This window comes from Choloepus didactylus, chromosome 9, assembly GCF_015220235.1.
Source record: "Choloepus didactylus isolate mChoDid1 chromosome 9, mChoDid1.pri, whole genome shotgun sequence".
Taxonomy (NCBI): Eukaryota; Metazoa; Chordata; class Mammalia; order Pilosa; family Megalonychidae; genus Choloepus; species Choloepus didactylus.
Window position 1 is genome coordinate 117277231 of NC_051315.1, and position 27656 is coordinate 117304886.

The window sequence follows — 27656 nt, forward strand, 5'->3', positions numbered from 1 at the left end:
AAGTTTCTGAAGTTACCACCTCTATTAGTGCTTAGGAATTTCTAAACAGTGTTTGCAAAATGTGTGAAATACTAATAGTAAGGTTAAAAATAGCCAAACAGCAATACAACCAATTTTTAATATGTTTATAAAGAAAACAAAATATTCTAATTATCAGAAGTCCTTCAAATTTAAAAGGTGATAAATTTTACCCTTTAAGAAACCAAGTATAATTAGTTAATTAGAGTCTGACATTTGAAAAATTGGATAACTATTTGATAGTTGTCTCTGTTGTGCACAATCTCTTTTAAACCACTATATATTGGGTTATTTGCTTATACATAATTTTTCTCTGAGAGGGATGAACATAAACAAACGGCAAACAAAGTAACAATCTTAGAGAGTTGGGTTGGTGTTTGTTGTTGTTACTGTATCACTGATTTTACTAAAACTTGTTTTCAAAAAAAAATCTTTGGTTACCATGACATTTTTAAAACATGAATCTGAAGGACTATTTGTAATATTAACACAGCCTCATACATGTATAGTGCTTAACAATATCCAAATGCTTTCATATACATACTTCTGATTCTCAGAACAACCTTTTGTTATGGTAGATAAGGCATCAGAGAATTGAAGACACTGGCACATTCAAGGTCACAGAAATAGTAATTTTAGAAGCTGAGACCAAAATCTAGGCCTCTCCTACCCAATCCACTGGTATTTTCATCCCATCATGTTGTAAACTGATAACTGTTGAGTTAAAGGATAAAGTAGGTGATCTTTTAGGAATGTATTATTCTCAAGTCAGTTTTGTAAGGTACTCCTTTAAATTTCTCAATGTTCTTCGTGATTTCCATGTACTTATATTCTTACCCATGTATTATGTTGAAGAAATTCAGATCATCTCAAAAGAAGTGGGAAGGAAACTTCCCAAGTTCATCCTGCTGTGCTTTTCAAAGCAACTCAATAGATTGGCTTAAGGCTAATTTTTTATCTCTTATTGAAGAAAACCATATTAAATTCTGCATTACATTTTCTAAGATCTAAGTTTAACCCAGAGATAGAAATAAAATGGCAATGAGAATATATTGACATAGTAAGGACAAAAAAACATTCAATTTATTCTTCCTGTCTTTGTCCATTTGCAACTCTCCTCTATTTCTATTCTGTTAGCTGGGGAGTGACACAGACTTTTAACCTAGTCCCATGGCCCCAGAAATCATCTGTAGGCTAGGACTCAACCTTCTCTCCAATTGGGTGTAGTAAATATCCAGGTCTTCAAACAGTCCAGCTAATCAGCACCTATACTCCGATGCAACATCTTTCCTAGGGACTGAAGTTCATGGAGTCCAATAACCCTGCAAATTATCTGAAACACATAGCCTTCAGATTTTTAAATGTGTGTAACAGACCCAGCCAAAAATATCAGCATATGGGCAACCAAGAATTTGACCATTATGATTATAATTGCAATTCATAATATGCCCAGTATCCATCTTTGGGTTATGAATGCATATTATACCTTGTGCTGCAAGTGTGGGAGTCAATCATGGAAGGTTTCTAGAGGAATAAGCTTGGATTTCTTTCTAAGAGTTGGTAGAATAGATTTATCATGGCGGCAAAACCATAAACAATTTTGGGGCTCAATGGTCACAGGATAAATATGTGTCACATGCGCAATGACTTATTCAAAACTATGCATTCGATAAATATTTGTTGAATGAATAAATGAGTATATAAATTAATGAATGAATGACTATTTCAAAGGAATTTGAGAAATCAAATATGACCAGAAGAACCCACGTCCTGCTCCAGTGATTGCAATAATCCAAACCTCCTGCTGTCCTCGGTGGAGAGTTCAAATCATCCAATCAGCCTGCAATCTTCTCACAAACCACAGGCCCCTCTGGGGTAGTGCAGAAACAGATGAGAAATGGAGGCACAGGAAAACCCTAGAGCCCAGTTTTCATTTCTAACCAGATTTTCTAGCTTCCAGTGTTTCTGCTCATTTAACAGGAAAAAAAAAAGTTTGTAATTTTCAAGGCACTTTGCATTTTAACTTGTTCCAAATGCAAACAACTTTAAAGGCAAAATCACAAGAGAGTATATGGTGAACAGGACCTAGTTTCCAAAAGAGGCCACATCAAAATTAAAAAGCACTAAAGAATAAATATATAGTGCTAGGCAGGGGAATGAGCTATGCAACGCAAGTAAAAAGAAAACCAAATTACATACACTAATGAGTGTTGCAAAACAATATGATCATTTGCATAAAATGCAATTATCCTGAGAGATGCTGAACTCGACACACCAAGCTGGGTTAGTACATCTCCAGGGAATACAAGGTGTTAGGCTTTTCCTTATGTGTTAGCTGTGGTCCCTTACAACTGTGATGGCAATAAACAACCACTCACAGCACCTTTAGTCTTTTAACAGTTGAAATAAAAACAGTACAGTTCTGTGTCTCGGGTAGCACTTGGATGAACAAAAAACCATCCTATTGTGGGCCACTTCTCCATTTCTAGAAAATTGTATCTGATCATGTGTTTTGGAAAACCACATGTTTTATACTATATAAAGAATTCTTCTTCTTCCCCTTCTTTTTCTTCCCCTGGAACTGGTAGATGAAGAGGACATTTTGAGATTATCTTCCTTGCATCAAGGTCCCTTTGGCCACCAAGTGACAAAGGATGGATCCTTTCCTCAAAGACTCCATTGTTTTTGGAGGCAGCCTCCACTACGGAGGAAGCTGGCAAGCAGGGTGGAGGCAGGCTTTTCTGCAAATCCCTGGGAAATCTCCTCAGAGAAGATTGCCTGGGTTCAGGATTGACCACAGTGAACCCTGTGTCAACATTTGTCTCTGCCTCAAGTTTCTGAAAGCTGTTCCTTTGGTTGAAGACCTCCATTCTGGCCGCAGATGTGAGGAGGGGAGAAGGCAGATGCAGCTGGGCACCTGTAGCTGGGCTGCTGGCCCGGGATGACCAGTCAGGGCTGTCCCACAAAGAGCCACTAGAGCCGTCTGACATCAGGCTTCCACTGGGTTCAGGAAGCTCCAGAGAACCCACCTTGGACCTCCTGACCCCGCTCCTCCAGCTCCTTGGTTCTAGGGTCCTCTTTGCAGAGACAGGGACTAGCCTGGAGCCCTGGAGAAGCATGTCGGCCCCAGAAGTGCCATTCAGTGAGGAAAACTCACCATTCCTAGCACCAAGTCCTGGATTCATCTGGACCTATGGGACAAGGAAAGGAGGAATAAATGAAACACATGTTTTCATAAACTAAGTGCCAAGGATTTAGTTAGGATCTTATTCACTCTCTACTATGCTGTGCCCCAAAGTAAACTTTCAAAAGAGTTGATTGCATTGAGCAGAATTGGTAAGTACAACCTAACCATGAGGCATATAAATCAGCATCAGCACCAAATGTCTCTATCTTGGACTCCCAAAAGCAAGGGCAAGACTTGGTAATCAAGTGACCACTTGAAAACAACACAATTCTGTTATATGGATTTGTTCAAATGATACTCACAAAGATGTTCATAAATATTATTTGATGACCTCACTTGATGTTTGAATACATCATTACTTACCAACCTTGGAAAAATGAAACTAAAAGCCTCCCCAAATGTGATTTTAGTGAAGATAAGGGTTGGAATAAGAATTCAATCTTTCAAAGTTTGTGGCCTTCCTCTCAGATCATGATAATAATGAATACCTCAAAAGCTATTCCAAGACATTTGGGCACTCCAATAATTTGGCACCTTTTAAGCTAGCATTCTTTAAATCCTTGGGCACCAGTTATTTAGAGAAGAAAGCTAGTATTGGTGTGGGAAAACAGAAAAGGGGAATTGCTTCTGTCAGGGCTCAGGGGCTTTAATCCCTAGCAATTCCACTCTGGTGCCGAAGTTACAGACCCCACCCAGCAACCCCCACTCTGCAGTTAATTACACTGTCCCTCCTCAGAATGGAATTCAGTGACCCATATTCCATCATTGGACTCTTGGGAGTCTCAAACCCTACCCTTCATACAGCACTCTCCCTAAAAGGATTTCTGGAAAAGACAGTTTTCTCTATATTGTTACATTCCTAGTGTCTCTTCAGCGGCCATTGGAAATCATTATCCAGGACCAACCCCACCTGGCCCACCACTTAATCAAATATCAAAATGAACAGTGCATGTTTGTCTCACAAGGTAAGAAGGCAGAAATCAGGATATTGAGGAAGCAGACCCAGAAATGACTAAATCACCATATACATAGCATTTATTTGGGTATATCATACACACATGCATTCTCCTCTCAGTGTTCTCTCTCTTATGGAAAGGATGAGGTGGCTATACCGATCTGCCAAATAAACAAAGCACCAGGGACTTCCATTAATTTCTTTAGATTCGAAACCCGCATATATTTTCTGTAAAGTACCATACAGTAAATATCTGAGACCACATAGGCTGTATGGTTTTTATCACTACTGCTGAACTGTGCCCTAAAGCAGCCACAGTAAACATGTAAATGCAAAAGTGTAGCTCTCTTTTAATAAAACTTTATTTCCGAACCCTTAAATTGAAATCTCAAATAATTTTCAGTTGACACAAAATATACTTGTTTCTTCCTTCAACCATTTACATATAGAGATCAAGATGGTGGAGTAAGACATCCCCAGGAAAGTTTCCCCTTAGAGGTAGCTAAATAAAAGGGCAGATTCAACTTGCTTGGAAATCTGGAAGACAATAGAGACTGGAGAAAGACAAATGCTGGATCAAAGGAGGAAGAAAACACACATCAAAAAAAAGAAGTAGAAGAGCAGGTGGACCCACCACTGTAGACCCCTCCCCCATGATCTGTCCTGCACAGTTCAATAAGAGACACACAGGGGCAGCACTCTGCCCCAAGCACCTCCTGCCGTGGTTGCTGACCATGATGACATAGCCAAGAAGTGCAACTAACTCCAAAAGGGATAAACCCTTATAGACCTACTCCAAAACACATACTAATTAAAATGTCAAATGCCAAAGATAAGGACAGGGTTCTAAAAGCAGGAAGAGAAAAGCAATTCATCACTTACAAGGGATCCTCAATAAAACTGTGTCAAATGTTCATCAGAAACCATGAAGGCAAGAAGGCAGCAGGATTGCATATTTAAGGTACTGAAAGAGAAAACTACCAATCAAAAATTCTTTACCTGGAAAAACCGTCCTTCAAAAATGAGGGAGAGTTTAGGACATTCACAGATAAAAACCGTAAGAGTTCATCACTAAGAGACCTGACCTACAAGAAATGCTAACAGGCATTCTTCAGGTTGAAAGGAAAGGCCAGGAGATAGTAGCTTGGAGCAGTATGAAGAAGTGAAGATATCCAGTAAAGGTAATTACATGGATGAATTCATGGTATGGTATGGTATCCCTGTATGTAACACTACTCTTTATTTCCTGTAAGATTTAGAATACAATTGAATAAGAAATAATCACATTCCCATGTTATGGACATGCAATATATAAAAAAGTGATGTGGGACAACAACAACATAAAGAAAGGAAATGGAAAGAAATAAGAGCAGAGACTGTGTATGCTACTGAAGTTAGTTGGTATTTTTTTAACTAGCAAGTTAAAGACTTAGGTTGTTTAATAAAAACCCTAAAATAACCAAAAAGAAAATATATAGAATATATACAGAAATGTAAATGGGAAAGGCATCAGTCAAGTATATACCAAAAGATAAACCATACACAAAGAAGTCTGAAATAAAGGAAAAGAGGGACAAAAAGGATGTGACATAGAAGAAACAAAGGACAAATGGCTGAAGTAAGTCCAGACTTATCAATAATAACACTGAATGTAAATGGATTAAACACTCCAATCAAAAGACACAGATTGGCAGAATGGATAAAATGCATGATCCAATTATACATTGTTTACAAAAGACTCACCTTAGACCCAAAGACACAAATAGGTTGAAAGTGAAATGATGGGGAAAAAATATTCCTTGCAAATAGTAACCAAAAGAGAGCTGGGGTAGCTATACTAATATCGGACAAAACAGACTTTAAGTCAAAAATTGTTACAAGAGACAAAGAAAGACACTAATACAGTAATAAAAAGGTCAATCCACCAAGAAGAAATAACAATCATAAACATTTATGTAGCTAACCACACTGCTCCAAAATACATGTGGCAGACATTGGCAAAACTGAAGGGAGAAATAGACACCTCTACAATTGTTGGAGACTTCAGTACACCACTTTCATCAATGATAGAACATTTCATCAATGGATAGAACGTCTAGACAGATCAATTAAAATTGGAGAACTTTAACAATACTATAAATGAACTAGTCCTAACAGACATATAGAGAACGCTGCACCCCAAACCAGCAGACTACATAGTCTTCTCAAGTGCACCTGGATCTTTCTTCAGCACAGACCATATATTAGGCCATAAAACAAGGCTCAATAAATTTTAAAAGATTGAAATTATACAAATGTCTTCTCTGACCACAATGAATGAAGCTAGAAATCAATAACAGAGAGAGACCTTGAAAATCCACAAATAAAGGGAAGCTAAACAACACACTCTTAAACAATCAATGGGTCAAAGAAGAAATTCCAAGAGAAATCAGGAACTATCTTCTGATGAATGAAAACAAAAAATGTAACATATCAAAACTTATGGGACACAGCTAAGGTGGCACTCGGAGAGAAATTTATAATTCTGAATGCTTACATTTTAAAAAGAAGAAAGAGCTCAAAGTCAGAGACCTAAGCTTGGATTTGGATGAGCTAGAAAAAGAAGAGAAACTAAACCCAAAGCAAACAAAAGGAAGAAATAACAAAGATTAGAACAGAGATAAATGAATAGGGAATAAAAATACAAATAGAATCAACGAAACCAAAAGTTGGTTCTTTGAAAAGATCAATAAAATAGACAAACCTTTAGCTGGACTGCCAAAGGGAAAGAAAAAAAAAGGAAGCTGCAAATAACTCCAAACAGGAATGAAAGGGGGGAACATCACTATCAACCTCACAGAAATAAAAAGGATTATAAGAGGTTACTGTGAACAATTGTGTGCCAACAAATTAGATTACCTCGATGAAACAAATTCCTAGAAGCACACAAACTACCTACACTGATTCAAGAAGATCTCAACAGACGAACAAGTAAAGAGATTGAATCAGTAACCAAAAACCTCCCAACAAAGAAAGCCCAGAACCAACAGCTTCACTGGTGAATTCACCAAATAATTCAAAGAAGAACTAGCTCTAATACTGCTCAAACTCCTCCAAAAAGTTGAAGAGGACGGAACACTTCCCAACTCAACCTAGCACCGAAGGCTGATAAAGGTATCCCAAGAAAAGAAAATTACAGACCAACATCTCTCATGAATACAGACGCAAAAATCCTGAACAAAATACCTGAATTCAAAAGCACATTAAAAAATTTATATACTGTGATCAAGTGAGATTTATCCCAACTAGGCACGAGTGGTTCGGGAGCCGCCGTAGGCGCGCGGGGCACTGCGGCCCCAGCCACCGCCGTCAGCCGGCGCCCCCCACCGTGGCCGCGCCCCTGCTCCGCCTGGGCCAGGCCCTAAAGGCTAAGGATAAAGGGCTGCCAGGGAGGCTTCGCAGGAGCGGAATTTACCTGCAGCTGCCTGCCGGGAACTGCACGCTCCAAGATGGTTGCGGAGGTTTCGCGTGTTCCAAGAACTGCCTGTGCGCCCCCAACCTACTCTACTCGCTGGTTAGTCTGTTGCTAATTGGAATCGCTGCACGGGGCATTGGCTTCTGCTGATTTCCAGTCTCCGGGTAGTCAGCGTGGTCATTGAAGTGGGCATTTTCTTTCTCCTGATTGCATTAGTGGGGCTGATTGGAGCTGTAAAACACCATCAGGTGTTGCTATTTTTGTTACATGATTATTCTCTTACTTGTATTTATTGCGCAGTTTTCTGTATCCTGTGCTTGTTTAGCCCTGAACCAGGAGCAACAGGGTCAGCTTCTCGAAGCTGGCTGGAACAATGCAGCAAGTGCTTGAAATGACATCCAGAGAAATTTAAACTGCTGTGGGTTCCGAAGTTTTAACCCAAATGACACCTGTCTGGCTAGCTGTGCTGAAAGTGGTCGCTCTTGCTTACTGTGTATTCCGATAATAGGAGAATATGCTGGAGAGGTTTGAGATTTGTTGCTAGCATTGGTCTCTTCTTCAGTTTTACGGAGATCCTGGGCATTTGGTGACCTACAGATACCAGAACCGTTCTAATCCTAGCACATTTCTTTGAGAAAGCAAGGAAGATCTTTCATATCCTGATCTGGTTCAATCTCTCTAAATTTAAGCTATTTTGCCCGTTTAAGGAAATAATATCTGAAAAACAACATTATTGACAGTGGAATTATATATTTCTACTCTTAGGTTTCTCTAAATGTTTTTGTTTTTCTGTTGCCAAAAAGAAAAGTTGAAACTCGTGGTCTCCTCTAAACTTCAGAAGTACTTGCAATCTGCTGTGTACATGGCATCTGGCATTGTCCCCTGTGGCCTTTCTTAGCATTAGTATCTGCAGAAAAACTTTGTTATGGCACTACTGTGTTGAACATATCATGACTCTAAATGTACATCTCACTGGGATAATTGTATATAGCACCTTGTTGTATTGGTGATTCCTACTGGGAAGATTTGAGGTTTATTAAAGCCAGAATGCATGGGATTCTATTATGTTAAGTTCAATATGGGAAATCCATATTCTGTTTTTGTTTTTGTTTTTTTTTTTGTCTCTTTAGGAAACGTGTTGGGGTGAAAATTGTTATTATCAGTGATAATTTAGTTCCAATTCTTTTAGGCTTACATTACTGCATTCTAGAAATAGCTAGATCTTTAGGAAAGTGTTGGTTTCGCTTTTGGACTTTTTCAGGTAAGTGTGAAGGAGAAGTGGTCTCATAAAATGTCCTAATGTATAAACATTTACCTTCTGCATTCAAAATGGAATGAATTTGAGTAATTCAGAAAGTATATCTGTATAATCTGGATTATCCTTTTGTAATACTTTTAAGTCCAAAAGACTGCATTTTTAAACAAGTTACCATTAATGCGCTGGCTAATGTAACTAAAAGAGATTTGATTTTCCAAAATATCTTTTTCATGAAATTTCTCAGTATTGTAACAGCAACTTGTCAAATCCAAACATATTGGAATATGATCTCCCCATAATGTGAAATTGAAATAGTATTGTGGTTCTGTATATTATATTAAAAAATTAAAGTATGGAAACCTTTGGATTCTCAAAAAAAAAAAAAGATGGTTCAATATAATAAAATTAATTAATGCAATACACCACACTAAAAGAACAAAGGAAAAAACACATGGTCTTTTTAACTGGTGCAGAAAATGCATTTGACAAAATTCAGCACCCCTTCCTGATAAAAACACTCAGAAAATTAGAAACAGAAGGAAATGTTCTTAACATGATAAAGGCTATACAAGAAAAACCCACAACTAACATCAGCGTACTCAATGGTGAAAGTCTGAAAGCCTTCCCCCTAAGATCAGGAGCAAGACAAGGATGGCCACTGTCACCACTGTTCTTCAACATTGTACTGGAAGTTCTAGCTAGAGCAATTAGGCAAGAGAAATAAATAAGACATCCAAATTGGAAAGGAAGAAGTGGAAAGTTTCCTATTTGTACATGATCCTACAGACATAAAATCCTGAAAAATCCACAACAAAGCTCCTAGAGCTAATAAGTGAATTCAGCAAATTGGTGGGGTACAAGATCAACATGCAAGTATCAATGGTGTTTCTACACACTAGTAATGAACAATCCAAAGAAGAACTCAAGAAAAAATTTCCATTTACATTAGCTACTAAAAGAATCAAATATCTGGGGAATGAATTTAATCAAGGATATAAAGGACTTGTACACAGAAAACTACAAAACATTGCTGAAAGAAATAAAAGAAGACCTAAATAAATGGAAGGACATTCATGGTTCATGGATTGCAAAGCTAAATATTGTTAAGATGTCAATTCTACCCAAAGAGATACACGGATTCAATGCAATTCACTCAAAATTCCAATAGACTTCTTTGCAGAAATGGAAATGCCAATAATCAAATTCATATGAAAAGGTAAGTGGCCCTGTATAGCCAAAACCATGGTAACTAGGTTACCAGGGGCTGGGTGGGAAATAAAAATGTTTAATTCATAGGAAGTTTCTGTTTGGGATGATGGAAAAGTTTTGGCAATGGATGATGGTGATAGAGGCACAACTTTCTGAATGTAATTAACACCACTGAATTGTATATTTGAAAAGGGATAAAAAGGAAAATCTTAGGTTTTATAGAAGTCACCACACACACACACACACACACACACACACACACACACACACACACACAATCCCATAGAACTGTACAAAGTTCAAAGAGTGAACCCTAATGTAAACAGTGGGTAAAGTTAATAGCATAATTATAATATATAATTTTATCAATTGTAGCAAAGTTAGCACATTTATGCAAAATGTTAATAATAGGGAAAACTGTGTGTAAGAGGGGGACAAATGGTAACTCTGTACTTTCTGCATAATTTTTCTGTAAATGTACATCTGCTTTAAAAAACCAAATCTTCAACAAATAAATAAAAATAGAGAAACCTCACTTAGCTCCCAGGCATATCTTGCTGACCTGTGCCCTAGATAAATATTCTCTCTCTTAATCTCTCTTTTTACTAGTTCCTTTCCAACAGCAATTAAACCTGCTCACGTCTCTTATCTTGAAAAACACATTCCTTCAACCTTTTGCCCCCTTTCAACTCTCTCTCTCCTTCCTTTCATAGTCAAACCTCTTTATAAATTTTTCTACTCATTTTTCCTAATAATTTCCCTCTTTTTCCACGACCCACTATATTGATCTTCCTTCCTACCACTCCACTGATATTGCTCTTGCCAATATCATCTACAACCATCCTCCTTGTCATTAATTTTACTTCAGTGCTTGTTAGAATTTTACAAAGCTGATCTTTCTCTTTACATTTGAAGTCTTCTCCTTTGGCCGTCATGTCAACACATTTTTCTGGTGTTACTCCTTCTTTTCCATCCACCCTTTTCTGGTTTCCACTGAAGGAGCCTCTTTCTCTGTCAGTTCATTTAAAGTCATAATACTTCAGTGCTAACCCCAACTCTCTTCTCTTCTTACTCTACACACTCTCCCAAGGTAACTTACATTCATGCCTTCAATTACATCTAAATGACAAAGGCTCCCACAAGGATAGCTACAGCTCAGCTCTGTCTCCTAAGCTTCATTCCAACCTCAACAATTGCCTTCCAAGCATCAACACCTGGAGGTCCTATAGGCTCTTCAAACTCAGCATGTCCATAACTGAACGCATCTCTCTCCTCACACCAAATCTGTTCCACTTCCTTTTTTCCCTGCATTAAAAGACGGCATCATTAGCCATCATGTTGCTCAAGAAAGGGCATCATCTTCCCTTCTTCATCCCCCATGTACAATCACCAGTACTATGGACTCTGACTCCCAAAGATCTCTCAGATCTTCTGTCTCTCCATTCCCACTTCCATCAACCCTAGGGCAGACCTTTATCATCTCTCCTCCAGACTACTGCAACAGTCTTCTAACTGGACTCCCCATGGATACTCTACCTCCCTCTAATCTGTTTCCACTCCACTGCAAGAGAAGCAGTGACAACACAGATTTGGTCATGTTACCCTCTTGCTTCAATTGCTTCCTCATCTTCTTAAGATAAAACCAAGCTCTTTAGTGGGGCCTGCTGCACTCTTCATGTCTGCCCCTTCTTATGCCAGCCTGATAATTCACCACTTTCTACCTTTCAGCCTCCACATGCCCAAATTGAACTTTGTTTAATTCTTTGAACATGATTTTCTTTTCCCAAATGCCAGTATATATTACTTTCTCTGAGATGTGCCTCCTCTAACCCTTTTTCCCAAAAACTACTACTCATCTTCACCTCCAAGCTTACACATCATTTCCTCTTGAAAGCCTTACCAATACCACCACATCTGAATTAGGTGCCCCCTAAGTATTGGCCTGCCTCAGTTTACTCATCTGTAAAAGAAAATAATAAAAGTACCAATGTCATAAGGATGGCGTAAGGATTTGGTGATAACATTGCCTGGGAATAGTAAGTGCTATACATTGTTTTCTTATCATCTTATTATCATCATCATTAGTATTATTACTAGCTCTCATAGCAGCCTGTACTGCCCATATCATAGTATTTACCACATTGTATTGTACTTGCCTGATTAATTCTCCAACTCTTCTCTAGAGGAGCAGGGATTCTGTACCTCTTTATCAGTGCATCTCTACTACCTAGCACAGTGCCTCACACACGGTAAACTCATTAAATGTCTGTTGGATGAAAAAATAAAGCTCAACATCTAACAAAATATAACTTTTGTACATAAAAGTGTATGGAAATATAACATCTATAAATTAGGTCCTGGTTATTTTATATCAGTTAGACATTATCAAAAAAATTCAATGTATCTTTTATCATTATGGATGGGCATTTCTGCAGTCTTTCTAAGAAAGGAAAAATGTCAACTTTTTTAACGAGAAGTCTAAGCTCCTTACACCATATGGCAAACAGAAGCACAGTGGTATTAATGTCATGCGGCTGGAATGAAGAATTTCCAGCAGAAACTAATGCTGAGTGATTGAGATGAATCCCTTGGGAGAAGCAAAGCTCCTCTTGCCAAACACTAAATTGAAATGCATTTGAAGGAATTCTGATCATTAAGAGTGCATCTTTCTAAGAAATATTTGTAAAATGTTACAAATTGAGAACTAGGTTCTTTCAAGTTCAGGGAACGTTAGCAAGTATCATGATGAATAGGAAGATCAAGCATGATGCTAAACACTTGAAAACATGAGAAAGTAAGTCACTGAAAAAATTACTGTTAGTAAGGGACAGACTGCCATCATGAAAGGAAAATAATACTGTTTATTAGTAAAAGTAATGTCAAGAAGATAGCGAAAAAAAGGATTTCTCCTACATTGAAAAAAAGACTGCATGGAAACAAATGCCAGACTTGGTTTCTTATGAGTTGAAACCAGCCTTTTCCAAGTAGTTGATCTTTTGAAAGGTGTTCATTTTAATTGATTGGCCAAAACTATTGATGTCAAACTGCTATTCTGTTGCAACAGAAAACTTCTGAGCAACTTCCAGAAGTATTCTTTCAGTGCAGCTTAAATAAAAGTATTGAGTGAGAGTGCAGGAGTAAGTGTGTGTGTGTGTGTGTGTGTGTGTGTGTGTGTGGCTGTGTGTGGCTTTGTGGGATGTTGGAGGAAGGGGTGGGGGGAGGGGATGGAGGAAGGATGGGAACCAAATGAGGAAAGAGAGGAGGAAGATGGAATGGAGTGTGAGTGAGAAGGCAGAGTCCTCAATAAACATTAGAGGAGAAGAAAATAAATTACTAACATCCTGAAAGACTGTTCTTCTATTTTATATGGCTAATGCAGAACATAAAGATGCACACAGCTAAATATTTATGGGGGAAATAAAAGGAAACACATACTTGCTTATACCAAATTAGGTTCTGGAAAATGATATAGGAGAGCATATCCATGTTTTAAAAACAGGCATTCAATTAATCAACAAATATTTTCAGAAGCAACTGTCTGCCTGGAGCTCTACAGAAATAAATATTTACAATGAAATACTAAAAAGAGATGGTGAGTCATAGAGTCTGGAATTATATAGTACAAGTATAGGAAAATGCATCATCACTTGCATGTTACAAAGACATATGTGTAAAATGTTCTAGTTATTAAGGAGCGGAAGTTAATGTGCCCTTAAGCTTCAGAGGCAATTTCCCAGAAGAAGTGCAATTTGAGCTGAGGCTTAAATGGTGGATAAGTGAAGAGGAAAGGAAAGACATTCTTGGACAAGCAGCCCAGCTAATACACGGAAGCAGGTGTGAGAATAGACTTATGGAAAGAAAGAAGGGTACATAGCTTAGAATGACCAAAGAATAAGGGAGCAGAGGCAGCTATTAGGTGGGGCCTGATTATACAGTGGCTTGAAAGCCAGGCAAGGGAGTTTTAACTTTATTTGCAAGGCTTTTGCTATTGAGCTGAGAAGGAACAAAAATCCAGCAGTCATTTACAAATTTATTCTGACAGCTATGTGCAGTGTAAAGCAGAATAACTAGAGTCAGGGAGAGGAGTTAGAATGCCGTAATAATAATCCACATTGGATATTATGTGGGCTTAAAGAAGGAAAGTGGGAAGAAGAAATGACACCAAAGGAAAATTGGAAAGGTCTTGGGGACTGACTGAATGTGAGGATTCTATAAAAAGGAGACTTTGAAATAAGCAATGATTCAAACCCTAGGCAAACAGGAGAAGGGCGAACAGAGCTGCAGAAGTTGGAGGGCAGGGAGGGAAGCAGGGGTGGTGGCCTAGAGATGTCTTTTTCCCTTCCCAACACTCAAAGTGTGCAGCTGCACCCTTGCTCTAGCATTTACCACAGGCCCCCTGGTCTTGCAGGCCCTTGTAGAAGCATCCAGCTCTTCATTAGATTGTCAAGGGCATTGTGATACTGGCACAGAATACCTACCCAAAGGTTAACAAAGATAGGTTAGTCAGGGTTCTCCAGAGAAACGAACCAACAGGATATCTATTTATCATCTATCTACCTACCTATCATCTATCTATCTGTCTATCTATCTATCCACACACACACACACACACACACACGTAAATATTAAGGGATTTATTATGGGAATTGGCTCACATGACTCTGGGGATTGGTAAACACAAATTCCAAATTGAAGGGCAAGCTACAAGTTGGGAACTCAGATGAAAGTTTCAGTGAATTCCCCAGGAGAAGTTTGCTGGCAAAAATAGCAATAGAAATTCTTCTTTCTGACTGCTGAAATGATCAGTTCTCCCTTTAAGGCCTTCAACTGATTGAATGAAACTTCTCTCATTGCTGAAGACAATCTCTTTTGTTGATTGTAGATGTACTCAGCCATAGATGCAATCAACTTACTGACGATTTAAATCCATGAAATATCCTCACAGTAACAATCAGGCCAGTACTTACTTGACCAAACAACAGGACACCATATGCTAGCCAAGTGGACACATGAACTGAACCATCACAAAAGGGATGGTTATGAAACACACACATGGTTATGAAATACTGACCTTGCTGGGGCATTTCAGTTGGCTTCCAGGAAGAATTTACCTTTTAATTTATAAAGTGTCCCTTTTAAACATCAAACAGAATGATAAGGTCACTAATTCTATACTGGAATTCAGAATCTGCCAGAAGCCTGACCCCAAATGTGTGGATTCAATACTTGGATTGCCCAAGTCAGAGGTGCCAAAAGATTATGACTGCAGGTGAACTGAGGAAGAGGGACCATAAGTATTGTGAATTGGAAAAAAAATCTATAAAAAATCAAAGAATGCAACTTTGGACAGTGTGGTCCAGATATGGAAAGCCGAGAACCAGTAGTAGCCAAATAGAGATACTGTGTGTTGGTTCATTGGACAAAATAGTTTATTTGATCAAGGGCAGGGTTTAAATTTCAAAAAGTTTAAAGAAAGAGTAGGGCATCATCACCTATCCTACTTGCCCCAAACACACGACACCATCACTACCACCAGTGGAAAAGGCACAAGGAGAAAGAAGAGGGGCTGCTAAAATGGGGAGAGGGTAGATAAATCGACTATATTTTTGCGCCCAATAAGAATTGAAAACACAGGATTAAACCTACCAAAAGGAGAAGAAAGCCAGGAACATTTCCTGGCCCATAACAGGCACTTTATAAATATTTGGTGAATGAATAAACATTGACATACTTGCTCATTTATTCATACTTCAATCACTCACTGAACGTCTACTATATACCCAATGCTCTTATCAAAAACATATATCCTAAGAGGCATGGGAGGCAAGGATTTATTGCTTAATGGGTACAGAGTTTCTGTTAGGGGTAATGAAAAAGTTCTGGTAATGGCTGCTGGTGATGGCAGCACAACATTGTGACCGTAATTAAAAACAATGAATTGTGCACTTTAAAATTGTTAAAAAGGGAAATTCTGTGTTATTTATATGTTCCCCAATAAATATTTTTGTGTGTTTTCTAAATTCAGTTTTATTGAGATATATTCACTTACCATACAATCACCCACAGTGTACAATTAATTGTTCACAGTACCATCATATAGTTGGACATTCGCCACCACAATCAATTTCTAAACATTTTCATTACTCCAAAAAAAAAGACAAAAAGGTGAATAAAAATTAAAGTAAAAAGGAACACCCAAAACATTCCATCCCCCATCCCACCCTATTTTTTATTTACTTTTTGTCCCCATTTTTCTACTCATCTGTTCATACACTGGATAAAGGGAGTGTGAGTCACAAGGTTTTCACAATCACAAAGTCATACCATGTAAGCTACATAATTATACAATTATCTTCAAGAATCAAGGATACTAGGTTGCAGTTTGACAGTTTCAGGTATTTCCTCCTAGTTATTCCAATATACTAAAAACTAAAAAGGAATATCTATATAGTGCAAAGAGTAACCTCCTGAGTGATCTCTAGATTCCATTTGAAATCTCTCAGCCACTGAAACTTTATTTTGTTTCATTTTTCTCCCTCCTTTCAGTCAAGAAAGATTTTCTCGTTCCCATGATGCCAGGTCCAGGCTCATCCCCAGGAGTCATGTCTTGCATTGCCAGAGAGATTGACACCCCTGGGAGTCAGTCCCACATAGGGGTGGAGGGCAGTGAATTTACCTGCCAAGAGGGCTTAGAGAGAGAGAGACCACATCTTAGCAAAAAAGAGGTTCCCTGGGGAGACAGCACAATTATAAGAAGGCTTAGCCTCTCCTTTGCAGTAACAAGTTTCATAAGGTCAAGTCCCAAGATTGAGGGCTTGGCCTACTAAATTGGTAGTCCTCAATGTTTGTGAGAATACCAATAATAACCCAGGTGGGGAAGTTTAATATTTCCGCATTTTTCCCCAGCTCCTCAGGGGGGCCCTGCAAATACATTTTTATTGTCTGCCCAAATTACTTTGGGATGTATTGGGATTTCTCACTAACCTGTTCAAACCTACCAGATCTCACTTCCTTTTCAAAGTTCCATGTAATTATGGTGCTTGAATAAACTGACCATACAAGTTAAATTATTTACTGTGCTATAGAAAATATAGATCCTGCACCAAATAAATATCTCTTCCCTTGGTCTCACATAGAAGTTGAAGCTTTAAAATACAGTCAATATCGTCCTTTACCCTTTGGCTTGATTTGCCTTAGTCCTAACCAGATCTGCTTCATTCGTATCTCTAACTGAAGTCTGAACTCTTTTTCAGGTTCTTTAACAGTTGCTGTATGCACTAATACTGACATTTATAGTTGCCGAGCTCTAGCTCTGAGTTTAAGGTGTCACACAGATAGCCAAAGTTTCAGAGACCGACCAGGTTATACACAGAGAGCTCAGCATCTCAGAATTTAGAGATAACCATTACAACTCAGGAACAGATGTGACTGCTGTAAGAGCTTACAATCTAGGGACTTTTACAATAAGCATTCCCCCAGTAACCTGTGCTCTAAGGTTCAATTCTCAAGAGTTTACACATTATAGTTAGTCCATTTTAGTGAAATATTATAATGTTTGTCTTTTTGTTTCTGGCGTACTTCACTCAAAATGCTGTCCTCAAGATCCATTCACCTAGTTGCATATCTCACAAATTTATTCCTTCTTGCAGTTGCTCACTATTCTATTGTAAGCATACACCACAGTTCACCATTCTGTTCACCAGTCGATGTACCCTTAGGGCACCTCCACCCATTGCAAATTGTAAATACTGGTACTATAAACACCAGTGTGCAAATGTCCAAGATCTTCCAAATATATACCCAATAATGAGGTTATAGGACCATATGGCAACCCCATACTTAGCTTCCTGTGGAACCACCACACTTCCATCCAGATGGGCTGTACCATTCTACTTCCCCACCAACAGTAATTAGGGACATCCCTTTCTCCATGTTTTCTCCAGCACTTGTATCCCTCTGTTTATTTTTTCTCTGCAATTTTATAAAGATGCAATAAATATATTTAAAAAGTAATAGCTTTTGGCTCTGAGAGGCATCAATCTGCAATGACAAGAAGTCATACAGAAAGAGTATTGTTTGTCTTGTGTGTTCGGAAAGACAGCCAGCAGCCTTCTAACGCACACGCGCAATGACTGCGTGGGTCGCCCTACAGTTTCTACTCTACAAAGCACTTCCATCTATATTCTCTCATTTGCTCCTCAAAACACAAATTATTCACTTCAATGCCATTCATAGTCTCCACCAATGACTGCTCATTATACTAAGGATACAACAGAAGCTACTTAGCAAGGCTTTTGGTCATTGAAACAAACTGGTATTTGACTACCATGTGCCAGACACTGTTCTAGGCACTGAGGATTCAAGAGTAAATGCAGAAAGACTCTGCCCTCATGGCGCTTTCATTCCAATGGTTGGCCGGGTTCCTGAGAACTGGCCTCTGCCCATCTGCCCAGCTTCTTCCCCTAACATACCTCCCTTCCCTCCAGCCACACGGAGCCTCAGGCAGTGCTCTGAACTTGCCTGCTGGGGAAATGCACCACACACTTTCACCCAGTCTCGCCTCTTTCACCCACTGTCTCGCTTCTCCATGGAGCTAATTCTTTCTGGGCCATCCAGCTCAGTCCAGCCCAGGAACCTTTCCTCTGGGAAGCCCCACTGGGTCTAGCACCTCCCTGCTCCCTTGTACACAAACACACTCCATCGGGTTCTGTGGACGAATTGTTTGTGGAGTGGTTCATCTGTGGTTATGGTTCTCCCTTCGGTAGGTACTGTCTTCTTCTTTGGGGTGAGCATTAGTCATTTGGGGCCACCCTGGATTCATTCCTCCTCTCTGGTCCTCATTGGGAACCCTCTTCCTCCCCCGTGAATCTCACAGGAGAGTCTGACCCCACTCAGAATCTAGGGGCAGGGCCTTTGCCTCAAAACTAAGGAAACCTACACCATCCAATCCTCCCAGCTGCAGGAATGATTTAGAGAAAAGAATCTGATGCAAGTTGGATCCAGAAATTTTGTTGGACCACTGTGAAGAATATAATCTGTCAAGCATTGACAGTCAAGTGGTGACCACAAGGGGGAAGCCTGTCTGGGGACAGAACCAAGACAGTGAGGGCAGAGCTCCTGGGCACATTGTTTAAGAGTTGGACTACTTATTTCCAAAAGTTGAATCATTTACTACCTACTGCCACTCTTTTTTCCTTCCCTAAGGAAATCTGAGTTGATTTTTCTAGCCTGAAATTTTCACTCCATTCTAAGAAGGTAGCCAACTTTTTATAGGCTTTCCTTGAGAGCTTTAAGCATATGGGGCCTGAAGCCAAAGTTTCCAGAAGACAATCTCCCATTTTGTTTGCAAAAGTCAAGGCTCAGCAAGTTAGGGTGGTCAGTGCCTAGATACTCCTGGAGATTGAGAAAGTGATTAAACGAGAGGAAGGGGTAGCAACAGACAAGATAGGATTTAACAAAGGATTACAAATACTGAATCTTTAGAAAAAATTTTTTTAGATTCTAGGATATTAGAATAGCTAGAAGGAAATAACTCTAATGGTAGAACTGTAACCCATAACATTCTTTGAAATTTGCTCTATAGCTACTTGTTAAATTGTACTTTGTAAGTTATCACCTTTCTGTATGTATCTTATATTTCACAATAAGGAAATAACTGAAATTGTGGAACTGTAACCCATAATATTCCTTGAAATTTGCTTTCTAAAAATTTGTTAAATCATACTTTGAAAGTTATCATTATCATGTATCTATGTTAAATTTCGTAATAAAAAATATATTTAAAAAAAAAGTCAAGGCTCATTGATGGGAGGGGACAAAGGTTAGTGCTTTGGTGTGGGGAAATAGAAGTACTGAAGTTTGGAGAGTTCCCCAAGACACCAGGAAGCCAGTGGTGTCTCGAGGGGCAAAGGTTTCTCAAAGGTGTCTCAAAGAGTGTCTCAAAGGTGTGTCTCAAAGAGTGTCTCAAAGAGTGTGTCAAAGGTGTCTCAAAGAGGGGCATCTTTGAGATGAGGGAATAATGCTCTCTTCCTGTATTCTGTCCTTGTAGGGTAGCTAGACTCCAAAGATGGATTTGGCTATTTGTATATTGCATACAGACTTTTTCCTTTGTCAAAAAATAAATAAAACTATTCTGTGCTCCCCAAAGTTGATTCAACTTTCCAAAGTAACTACCAGTCAGTAGCTGTGATTCAGGAGTAAAAATGCCAGTTAGCCTCTACAATAGGAACGATTAAAATGTGCCCCCTGCTGAATACACTTATTAAATTCCTGTTTGACAGTGAGGTTGGTTTTAAGTTCTGGAGATTAACTAAGACTGATGGAGAATTAGATGCCTTGGAAATTAGTGGGTCCTATAACAGACAACTAACAGAAATAGGTCCTGTCTATGGTATGTAACCAAGAAGGCAAATAATTTAGAAATCATTTAATATAGACTTTATATGGTTCATATTTTACTTAACTAAAACGTCAAAGTCGATAACAAAATCAGCCAAAAGGAAAGGCAGCTCATCTCAGAGCCTGTTTTTACTTTGTCCAATATGCCTTAAAGGGGTTTCTGACTCTTTCTCAGGGACAGAATCCACTGCATATTTTGCTGTGAATCTCATGTACATCTCCCTGTCTGCTCACATGTACACTCTCTTTCACACCCACAGAGCTCTAGAGTACAATGTTAAAACCAGGAGCTTTGGAGCCCGACAGACATCCTAGGTGCATCTTGGGAAAGTAACTGAACCCCTCTATGCCTTGGTTTTCTTGTCTGCAAAATGGGAAAATAGTGACGTCCTATGTTAACAGGATTAAATAAAGTAATTAATTCAAGGTACTTAGTAAAGGGAAGAACAGGAACAATAATAGTTAAAGTTGACTTCTGTGTACCATGCTAAGAACTTTCTAAGTATTAAGTCATTTACTGTGGATACCAAACGTTTAGGAAGATACTATTATCACCCTCACTGTGCTAATGAAGACACTGAGGCCCAAGGTCACACAGACACCAAGTGGCCAGGCTCGACTATCACATAACACACCAGAAGAGATGACACATGGCAGCCATCTTGGGTTTTGGGCATTAACAGGGAGGTTACAAAAGAAGGCTTTCACCTCAAGATTTTCTTTTGGAGGAGATTTAACCATCTAACTTGATTTGGGGTAAAATTTGACAGTGATAAAAGTTGCTTAAAAAATTAAGTCAACAGGACTCCAATTTCACATCTCCAAATGTAAACTTCCTTAGGTCAGATGGAAAGAGCTTATGATATTCTTGAACCCAAAAATATAGGAACAATATTTGGGTCTAGTTGATTGGCATGGTAAAAAAAAAAAAAAAATCTGAGAAACAGGACATTGTCTGATTCTCCTGCAAACTATTTATGTAAGCCAGGAGCTCACTAAGGCTGAACTTCCTTATCTGTCAGATGAGGGGACTTTATAAGGTCAGAGACTCTGAACTCCAGTACATATTCAAATTATGCAAAGAGTTAAAAAAAAAAAATACCCAGTCTTGGGCCACCCCCAGAGAGTCTGATCTAACTGGCCTGGCATATGGCCATGGCATGGGATTTTTTTAAAGCTCCCCAGAGGATTTTAATATGTAACCAAGGTTGAGAACCACTAGATTAAATGATCTCTTCATTTACTTCCCAGATGTAAAATTACACAGTTTCGTGTGCTTCTGCAATTTCAGAGAGGCAAAACAAAAATACCTGCAGCAGAATTTTGTTGCCGTCATAATCCTGAGTTTGCCATCTGGTGCTGCTGATGGGGATGCACGGATTGGGTAGCAGAGGCACCAACTGGCCAATCTCTTGAACCTTGAACTGTAGCACCGAAGACTCTTTCAGGTCCACCGACACCCCAAGGGGCAGCTGCTTCAGAGAGAGCTGCAAAGCAAAGCCCTCAGTGGAGTAGAGCACAAAGAAACAGAAGTTGCTCTTTTGCAAGGTGGCTTCTTTCTGCAAGATCATCTCGTAGAGTCTGATGGAGTCCTCATAGTTATCAAAACTGCAGTAGAGCGTCACCCTCAGGACCTCGGTGCTACAGTGCACCTGCCGCACTCCCCAGACAGGCATCTGGTTGTCCAGACTGTAGAAATCCTGATTGGCAAGGATGTACGGGCACAGTCTTCCCTGTGTGTTCTGGGTGGGGTAGTACTGCCAAGGCGAACGCTGTAGGGAGTCAAGAACACGAAATATCCGCTCCTCTCCCAGGGTCTCGTGCAGGAAGAGCAGAACAGACATCCCCGGGAACCGGGACCGCCTGGGGTGGTACTTTTCATAGTATCTCACTGGACTGACCCGCTCTGACACCAGAAAGAGACGAACCTCTGGGCAAATGCAATCCAGGAGCCGGTCCAGAGTTTGCTGCAGGAGCGAGCCATGCCCTGAGTTGGCAAGGAGATGTACAGTCATGGCCAGAGGCTCTTGTCTCTCATCCATTGTGGAACTGCCAGAGGACAACAACAGAAAAAAGAAAGCATCGAGTGCCCACTATTCAAGCTTCCGAAATCCATGAAGGAGCAAGCAAGGCCATGTTTGGTTCTCATGTGAAGACTTCAGCCACCAGAAAACCTTCAGCTGCAGCAGCGACTTAGGAGCAAAGCTATTAACCAGACTAACGCATGCTCCTGGTTGCTTGTGCCCCTGGATGCACAGTGTGGGAAACTTGCACAGCCTGGGCACAGCGGCTTGGGCTGCACACAAAGGCAGTCAGGTTGACGTCATCCAGCTCCTGCAGAACGGAGCTGCTTGTGTTTTGCTTTTTCAGGCATCCCCCATGGTTTCTGTTTGACCTAAAAACCTATAATCCTGAGAAACATCCAAGTGGGTGGTTCTTACAGGCACTCAGTAAAGGAAATGACCACTCAAAAACAGAACATGAAACTGCTCTGTTAGGCTGATAGCAATCTGGTTAGTTGAAAAGATATCCATTTTATCAACCCACACAATGGGTTCTGATTTCCTACTTGCATCTCTGCGTGTTTACAGTAGCCTGTTAGGGTACCTATGTAAAATGACTTATTTAAAACAATTCTCCAAACTTGCTCTCTTGCCAGGTTTTTTGGGGGTTTTTTTTTTTGTTTTTTTTTTTTTTTCCCCTTCACCTCTTTGTCTTTTGTTTTTGTTTTGTTTTCAAACATTTTATGTTAGGTCATTGAAAGAAGGTATTTTATATAAATGATTTTGAAGGTTCACTGAAAATTATTTGCTCTATTGCGAAGTCTGAGTGGACTAAAAGAAAGAACATTGAAAAACTGAATCTCCCCGTATTTATTCATCAGAGTCTTCTGAAAGAAAGTTTTCCAGTGTAATAATAAGAACAACAATAATTGCTTGTATTTATCGAGGATCTACTAAGTACAGGCATAAACTCCTGAAACCTGATATGAATTCATCTCATCTTCCAAAAAATCCTAAGAAGGGGAGACTTTCATCCCCAAATTACTGGTGACAAAATTGAGACACAGAAAAGCTAAGTAATTTGCCCAAGTTCTCATAGCTAGCAAGTGCCTCAGCGAAGGTTTAAAACCAGGAATTGAGAAATCCCTGTGTGAATTTCTCTGGGGTCTGGACAGCTGCCCTGGATTTTCTCCCTGAGGTTAAAGAAAGGTGGTGAAGCAAGTTCCAAATGAGGGCACATATTTACTAGAAGCTTTGTGTTCTGTTGAATCTTTAACTTATTAAATAATCTCCAACAGGAATGTCTTCGAGCTCTAAACACTGCCCACAACACATAAACATGCTCTAAATATCAGTTTGAAAATCATTTGCTACCCTGAGAGTTGAGCTGCTAAAAAGGTGAGGACAAGCATATTTTTCTGAACATAATTCTTCTTAAAATAAGCATTTTATTACTATTACAGAACACTGTGATTTTATTTTTTATAAATTAAAAAGCACTTTTGTAATAAAAATATTACTTACCCCTAACTTTTATTTTATATATTATTCCTTTAATAGTATAATAACCAAATTCAAAGTCAAAATTATTATCCATGGAAAGGAATCATTTCTATTCATATTTACTTTCTAAATCTAACCTACAATTTTAACCATTTCAGTTCCATAATTCCTATACTTTTTGCCTTGGAAACAAATAAATAGTTTATAGAGTAATCCTTTTAAAATAACTATCACAAACTCAATAATTAAATACATTTTGCTTAAACTTTCCAAAGATCATTAAAAGGATTAAAAGGATTTTTTTAAAAGGATCATGGCTCTCAAGTTGGTTTTTTAAAAAGGATTACAGCTCTCAAGTTGGTTTGTTTTTTATTTTTTAACTCATTTTAATTTATGGCTCATGTTGACATTTGAAGGCAGTAACTTTCTTATCACTTAGTGTGAAGCCTCGCTCCTTTCCCCTTTCCACCCACCTACAAAGCTGACTATATTCTAGCACTTTCTACAAAACCATGGGTTTTGAAACACATTTTGCAGTTCTGGAAATAACTCTAAAACTCTGAGGAAGAGAAAAATTGTACCCCTGAGACAAAGATATTAAGCTACAACATTTTGTTTAAGGCAAATGTCTAAGTCCTTCCATAGGAAAAGGTTTGCTTCTTGATGCTGTTGTTTTAATCTCCCATTCAAATAGGAAAACATACTTTTCCACATCAGGATTGTCATTTCTGTCAGGACTGAAAAGATTTCATTAATCTGATGGCAGTCAAGTGCCAAGGAATTGGGGGTGGGTTGGGGATGGATGGGCAGGGAACCCCCAGTCTCGTTTTTGACTGGCTGCCTCTGCAAGTGTCTCCCCACGTACTAGCTGAAATATTGACCCTCTGAGTGATGGCCTCCACTCGCTGTCACCCCCTCACCCACCACCACGGCCTGATTCTCGACTGCATTCCATGGTGCTCTTTATGCTTGCACATGGCTTCTGCTGAACACACAGATGAAAATGCTAAGGAAAGTCGTCAGCCTAGGCTCCCAGGGAGTGGACAGGTGACACTCGATCCTCTCCCTTATTTTTCTTAAACTTAGTAAAGATGCCCAGGTTTTAGCTGTCAGTCACCAGCCCCTGGAAGGCAGCCAAGTACCTGACTCCTCACAGCAGGGCAGAGGAGCTGGTGACAGGCAGCGCAGGGAAGTCTAAGAACTCGGCTAGTCATGAGGATTTGGTGGAACCCAAGGAAGTGCTCAGGGATTTGTCCCTGCTGCAAGTCTCATAAATGGGGTGGAACAAATTCATACCCCGAGATCCCACTCCCAACTCAAGAAGACTTTTCTTTTCTCTCTTTAGTTTATACAATCTATTGACGTATGCAACATGTTGAAAGCCAGGCACTTTGCCAGGAGCAGAGAATAGATAATCACCGTGTCCCTCCTTTGGAGAGGAACACCTTAAATTGTACCATCGGTGCCACTGTAAAGATCACTCACTGCGAGATGCCATGGGAATCTCTGGGAGCTGCCACTGGCCAGATGAGAGGGCCAAGGAAGCTGTGAGGAAGAGGGGAAAGATCTACTTGAACTAGCGAAAAGCAAGAAGGAATGGGGTGAGCAGATGTGGGGAAGGAGAGGGATTCTAGGGAGAGAAAGCTGACGGGAAAGTCATCTGGGGAAGGGAATAGGAAACTGACCCATTGGCACAACCGCAAGAAGTTCCAGATGGTGGAGGGGGGATGAGGGAAGAGGCCGGAAAGGTGGGCAGGCACCCGGTCAGGGGAGGGCCTCACACATCACGGTAAAGGGTTTGGATTTGATTCTAACGAGAACAGATCCACAGAAGAGTTGACTTGGAAAAGAGAAGGAACGCCTTGAGGAAGACGTGGACGGGAGTGATATCTGGAAAGTCAGCAGGTCGGATGTGGGCAGAAAGCAGCAGTGATGAGTCCAGGAGGCCTCCCAGAGTGATACTTACAGATGCCTGGGCAAGGCTCTCAGGGACCAAATAAGGAATACCAGAGAAAAGGAGAATTCAGGGGTGAGGGGGAAAGGGAAACCTTGCGTGCAGATGCCATTAGGACAGCAGAGTGGAGATGTCCAGTCGGAGTTTAACATACAGCTTAGAGGAGGGTGCAGGCCCAAGACTATGGATTAGACTAGGGAACCACTGGTGTTTAGGTAACCATGGAAACGGATGCAATTACCAGAAAGAGAATATACAGTGAGGATAGGAGAGGGAAGAGGACAGGACCCTGGGAGCATCTGGTTTAAGGGGCAAGTGACGTTTAAGTGATGCCCAGGATGCTCACATCTCCTGAGTCTGCTTGGGTGTGCGTGCCTTAGGTTACAGGGATTTCAGGACATCACACTGCCTGGGCAGACCATTTAGGATAAACTTTGTGACTTACTCCACCCTACTTTCTCAAGCTCAAAAGAAGAAGCTGTCACCTAGCAGGTCTCAAGGCCATCAGCCTCTATTTTCCTTGTTCCTGAAACAACCTTAACTCTGACACTTGGCCTGATATTCAGCTGCACTCAAGCAGCTGAGCGTTGTAGAACTTGAGGCAATAACTGGAGAAAAGTGTGTGGGAAAGGGACCAGGTCGTGCTTATTTTTTAACCCCTGACAACAGCCTATGGCCTGGGACCTGCATAATAGAGCGGATGAATCTTGGCCTCTCTTAGGGGATAAGAATCCCAGAGAAGTTAGGCTATTTTCCCAAGGTCACTCAGATGGATTGGGACAGAGCCTGGATTTCTGGATTTTAGACTGTGCCTCCCCACCACTCCTCAGAAGAGCAATGTGCAACAGCTGTATTTATTCAGGTAAGAGCTGTTTAAGTTCAGGACACATAGCCAGCACAAAAGAAAAAAAAAAAAAAAAAAAAAAGGGAAAAGGAAGATACAAGGAGTGGGGATTATTCTTGGAGTTCTAACACAAAATTCATGCCCTGTGCTTGAGGACTTTTTGGTTAACATGCATATCCCCTCTCCTAGGCATTTCTGCTTCAGTGATTTCCCCATCTCTGTTTGTCCCCCAACACACACACACACAGACACACACACACACCAAAGGTCTATACCCTTGGGTTGCAACTCCTGGCTTCTGCGAGAAGTTTTGGCAGTCACAGCAACAGCAAACAATGGAGTCCTGCGCACTCCCTCCCCGTTTGAGCTCTTACCAGGGCAGAGGTGGAGAGGCAGGAAGTAGCCAAGCAAGCTCCTTCTCCAAGCTATTGTGGCTCTTGGTCGAAAGCTTCTCTCCCAGTTCCCAGAGGATACCCCCTGCTCAACCCAAAACAATGCTATCAGGTTCCTATTAAACTGCCATCTGTTTCCCCCTTTTCCAGGACAATGCACTCCAGCAGCAGCCTGTGTGCTGATACCCTGCATTTTCACAGGTGCAAACAAAGAAGGTGTGTTTCCTCCTGATTCTGTGCTGTGGTCTTCTGCTGTGACATCACTTCCCAGGTTGTGACCAGTTTCTAGTTCCCCACTGAACCAACTTGGTAACTGTGGGGTAAGGCAGAGGAGGAGAATGGAACACGCTATGAGCCAGAGGCCTGGGCCACTCCACCTGGCTCTGCCACTTAACTCGTGAGGACCTAGATTCTTAATCCCTTGGCTTTGGTTTCATCATCCATTGAAGACAAAAAAGTAGCAACGATAATTGACTTGGCT

General features: G+C 40.1%; 1 protein-coding gene and 1 pseudogene across 2 annotated transcripts; one reads left to right on the top strand and one right to left on the bottom strand.

The window, feature by feature from the left end:
- Nucleotides 1-106: 106 nt before the first annotated feature.
- Nucleotides 107-27411, bottom strand: FAM124B (family with sequence similarity 124 member B). 2 transcript variants are annotated; one of them, XM_037849423.1, is made up of 2 exons: nucleotides 21790-22983; nucleotides 107-3209 (listed from the first exon to the last, which is right to left on the bottom strand). In XM_037849423.1, the coding sequence occupies exons 1-2, from the start codon at nucleotides 22519-22521 to the stop codon at nucleotides 2553-2555; spliced, it is 1389 nt and encodes a 462-aa protein (XP_037705351.1). In that variant the 5' UTR covers nucleotides 22522-22983; the 3' UTR covers nucleotides 107-2552. The 2 variants fall into 2 exon arrangements, 1 of the variants encoding a protein (XP_037705351.1); XR_005218785.1 differs by lacking the exon at nucleotides 21790-22983 and adding an exon at nucleotides 27158-27411 and having other exon boundaries at nucleotides 3097-3209.
- LOC119544519 lies at nucleotides 3372-8248 on the top strand (annotated as a pseudogene).
- Nucleotides 27412-27656: the final 245 nt, after the last annotated feature.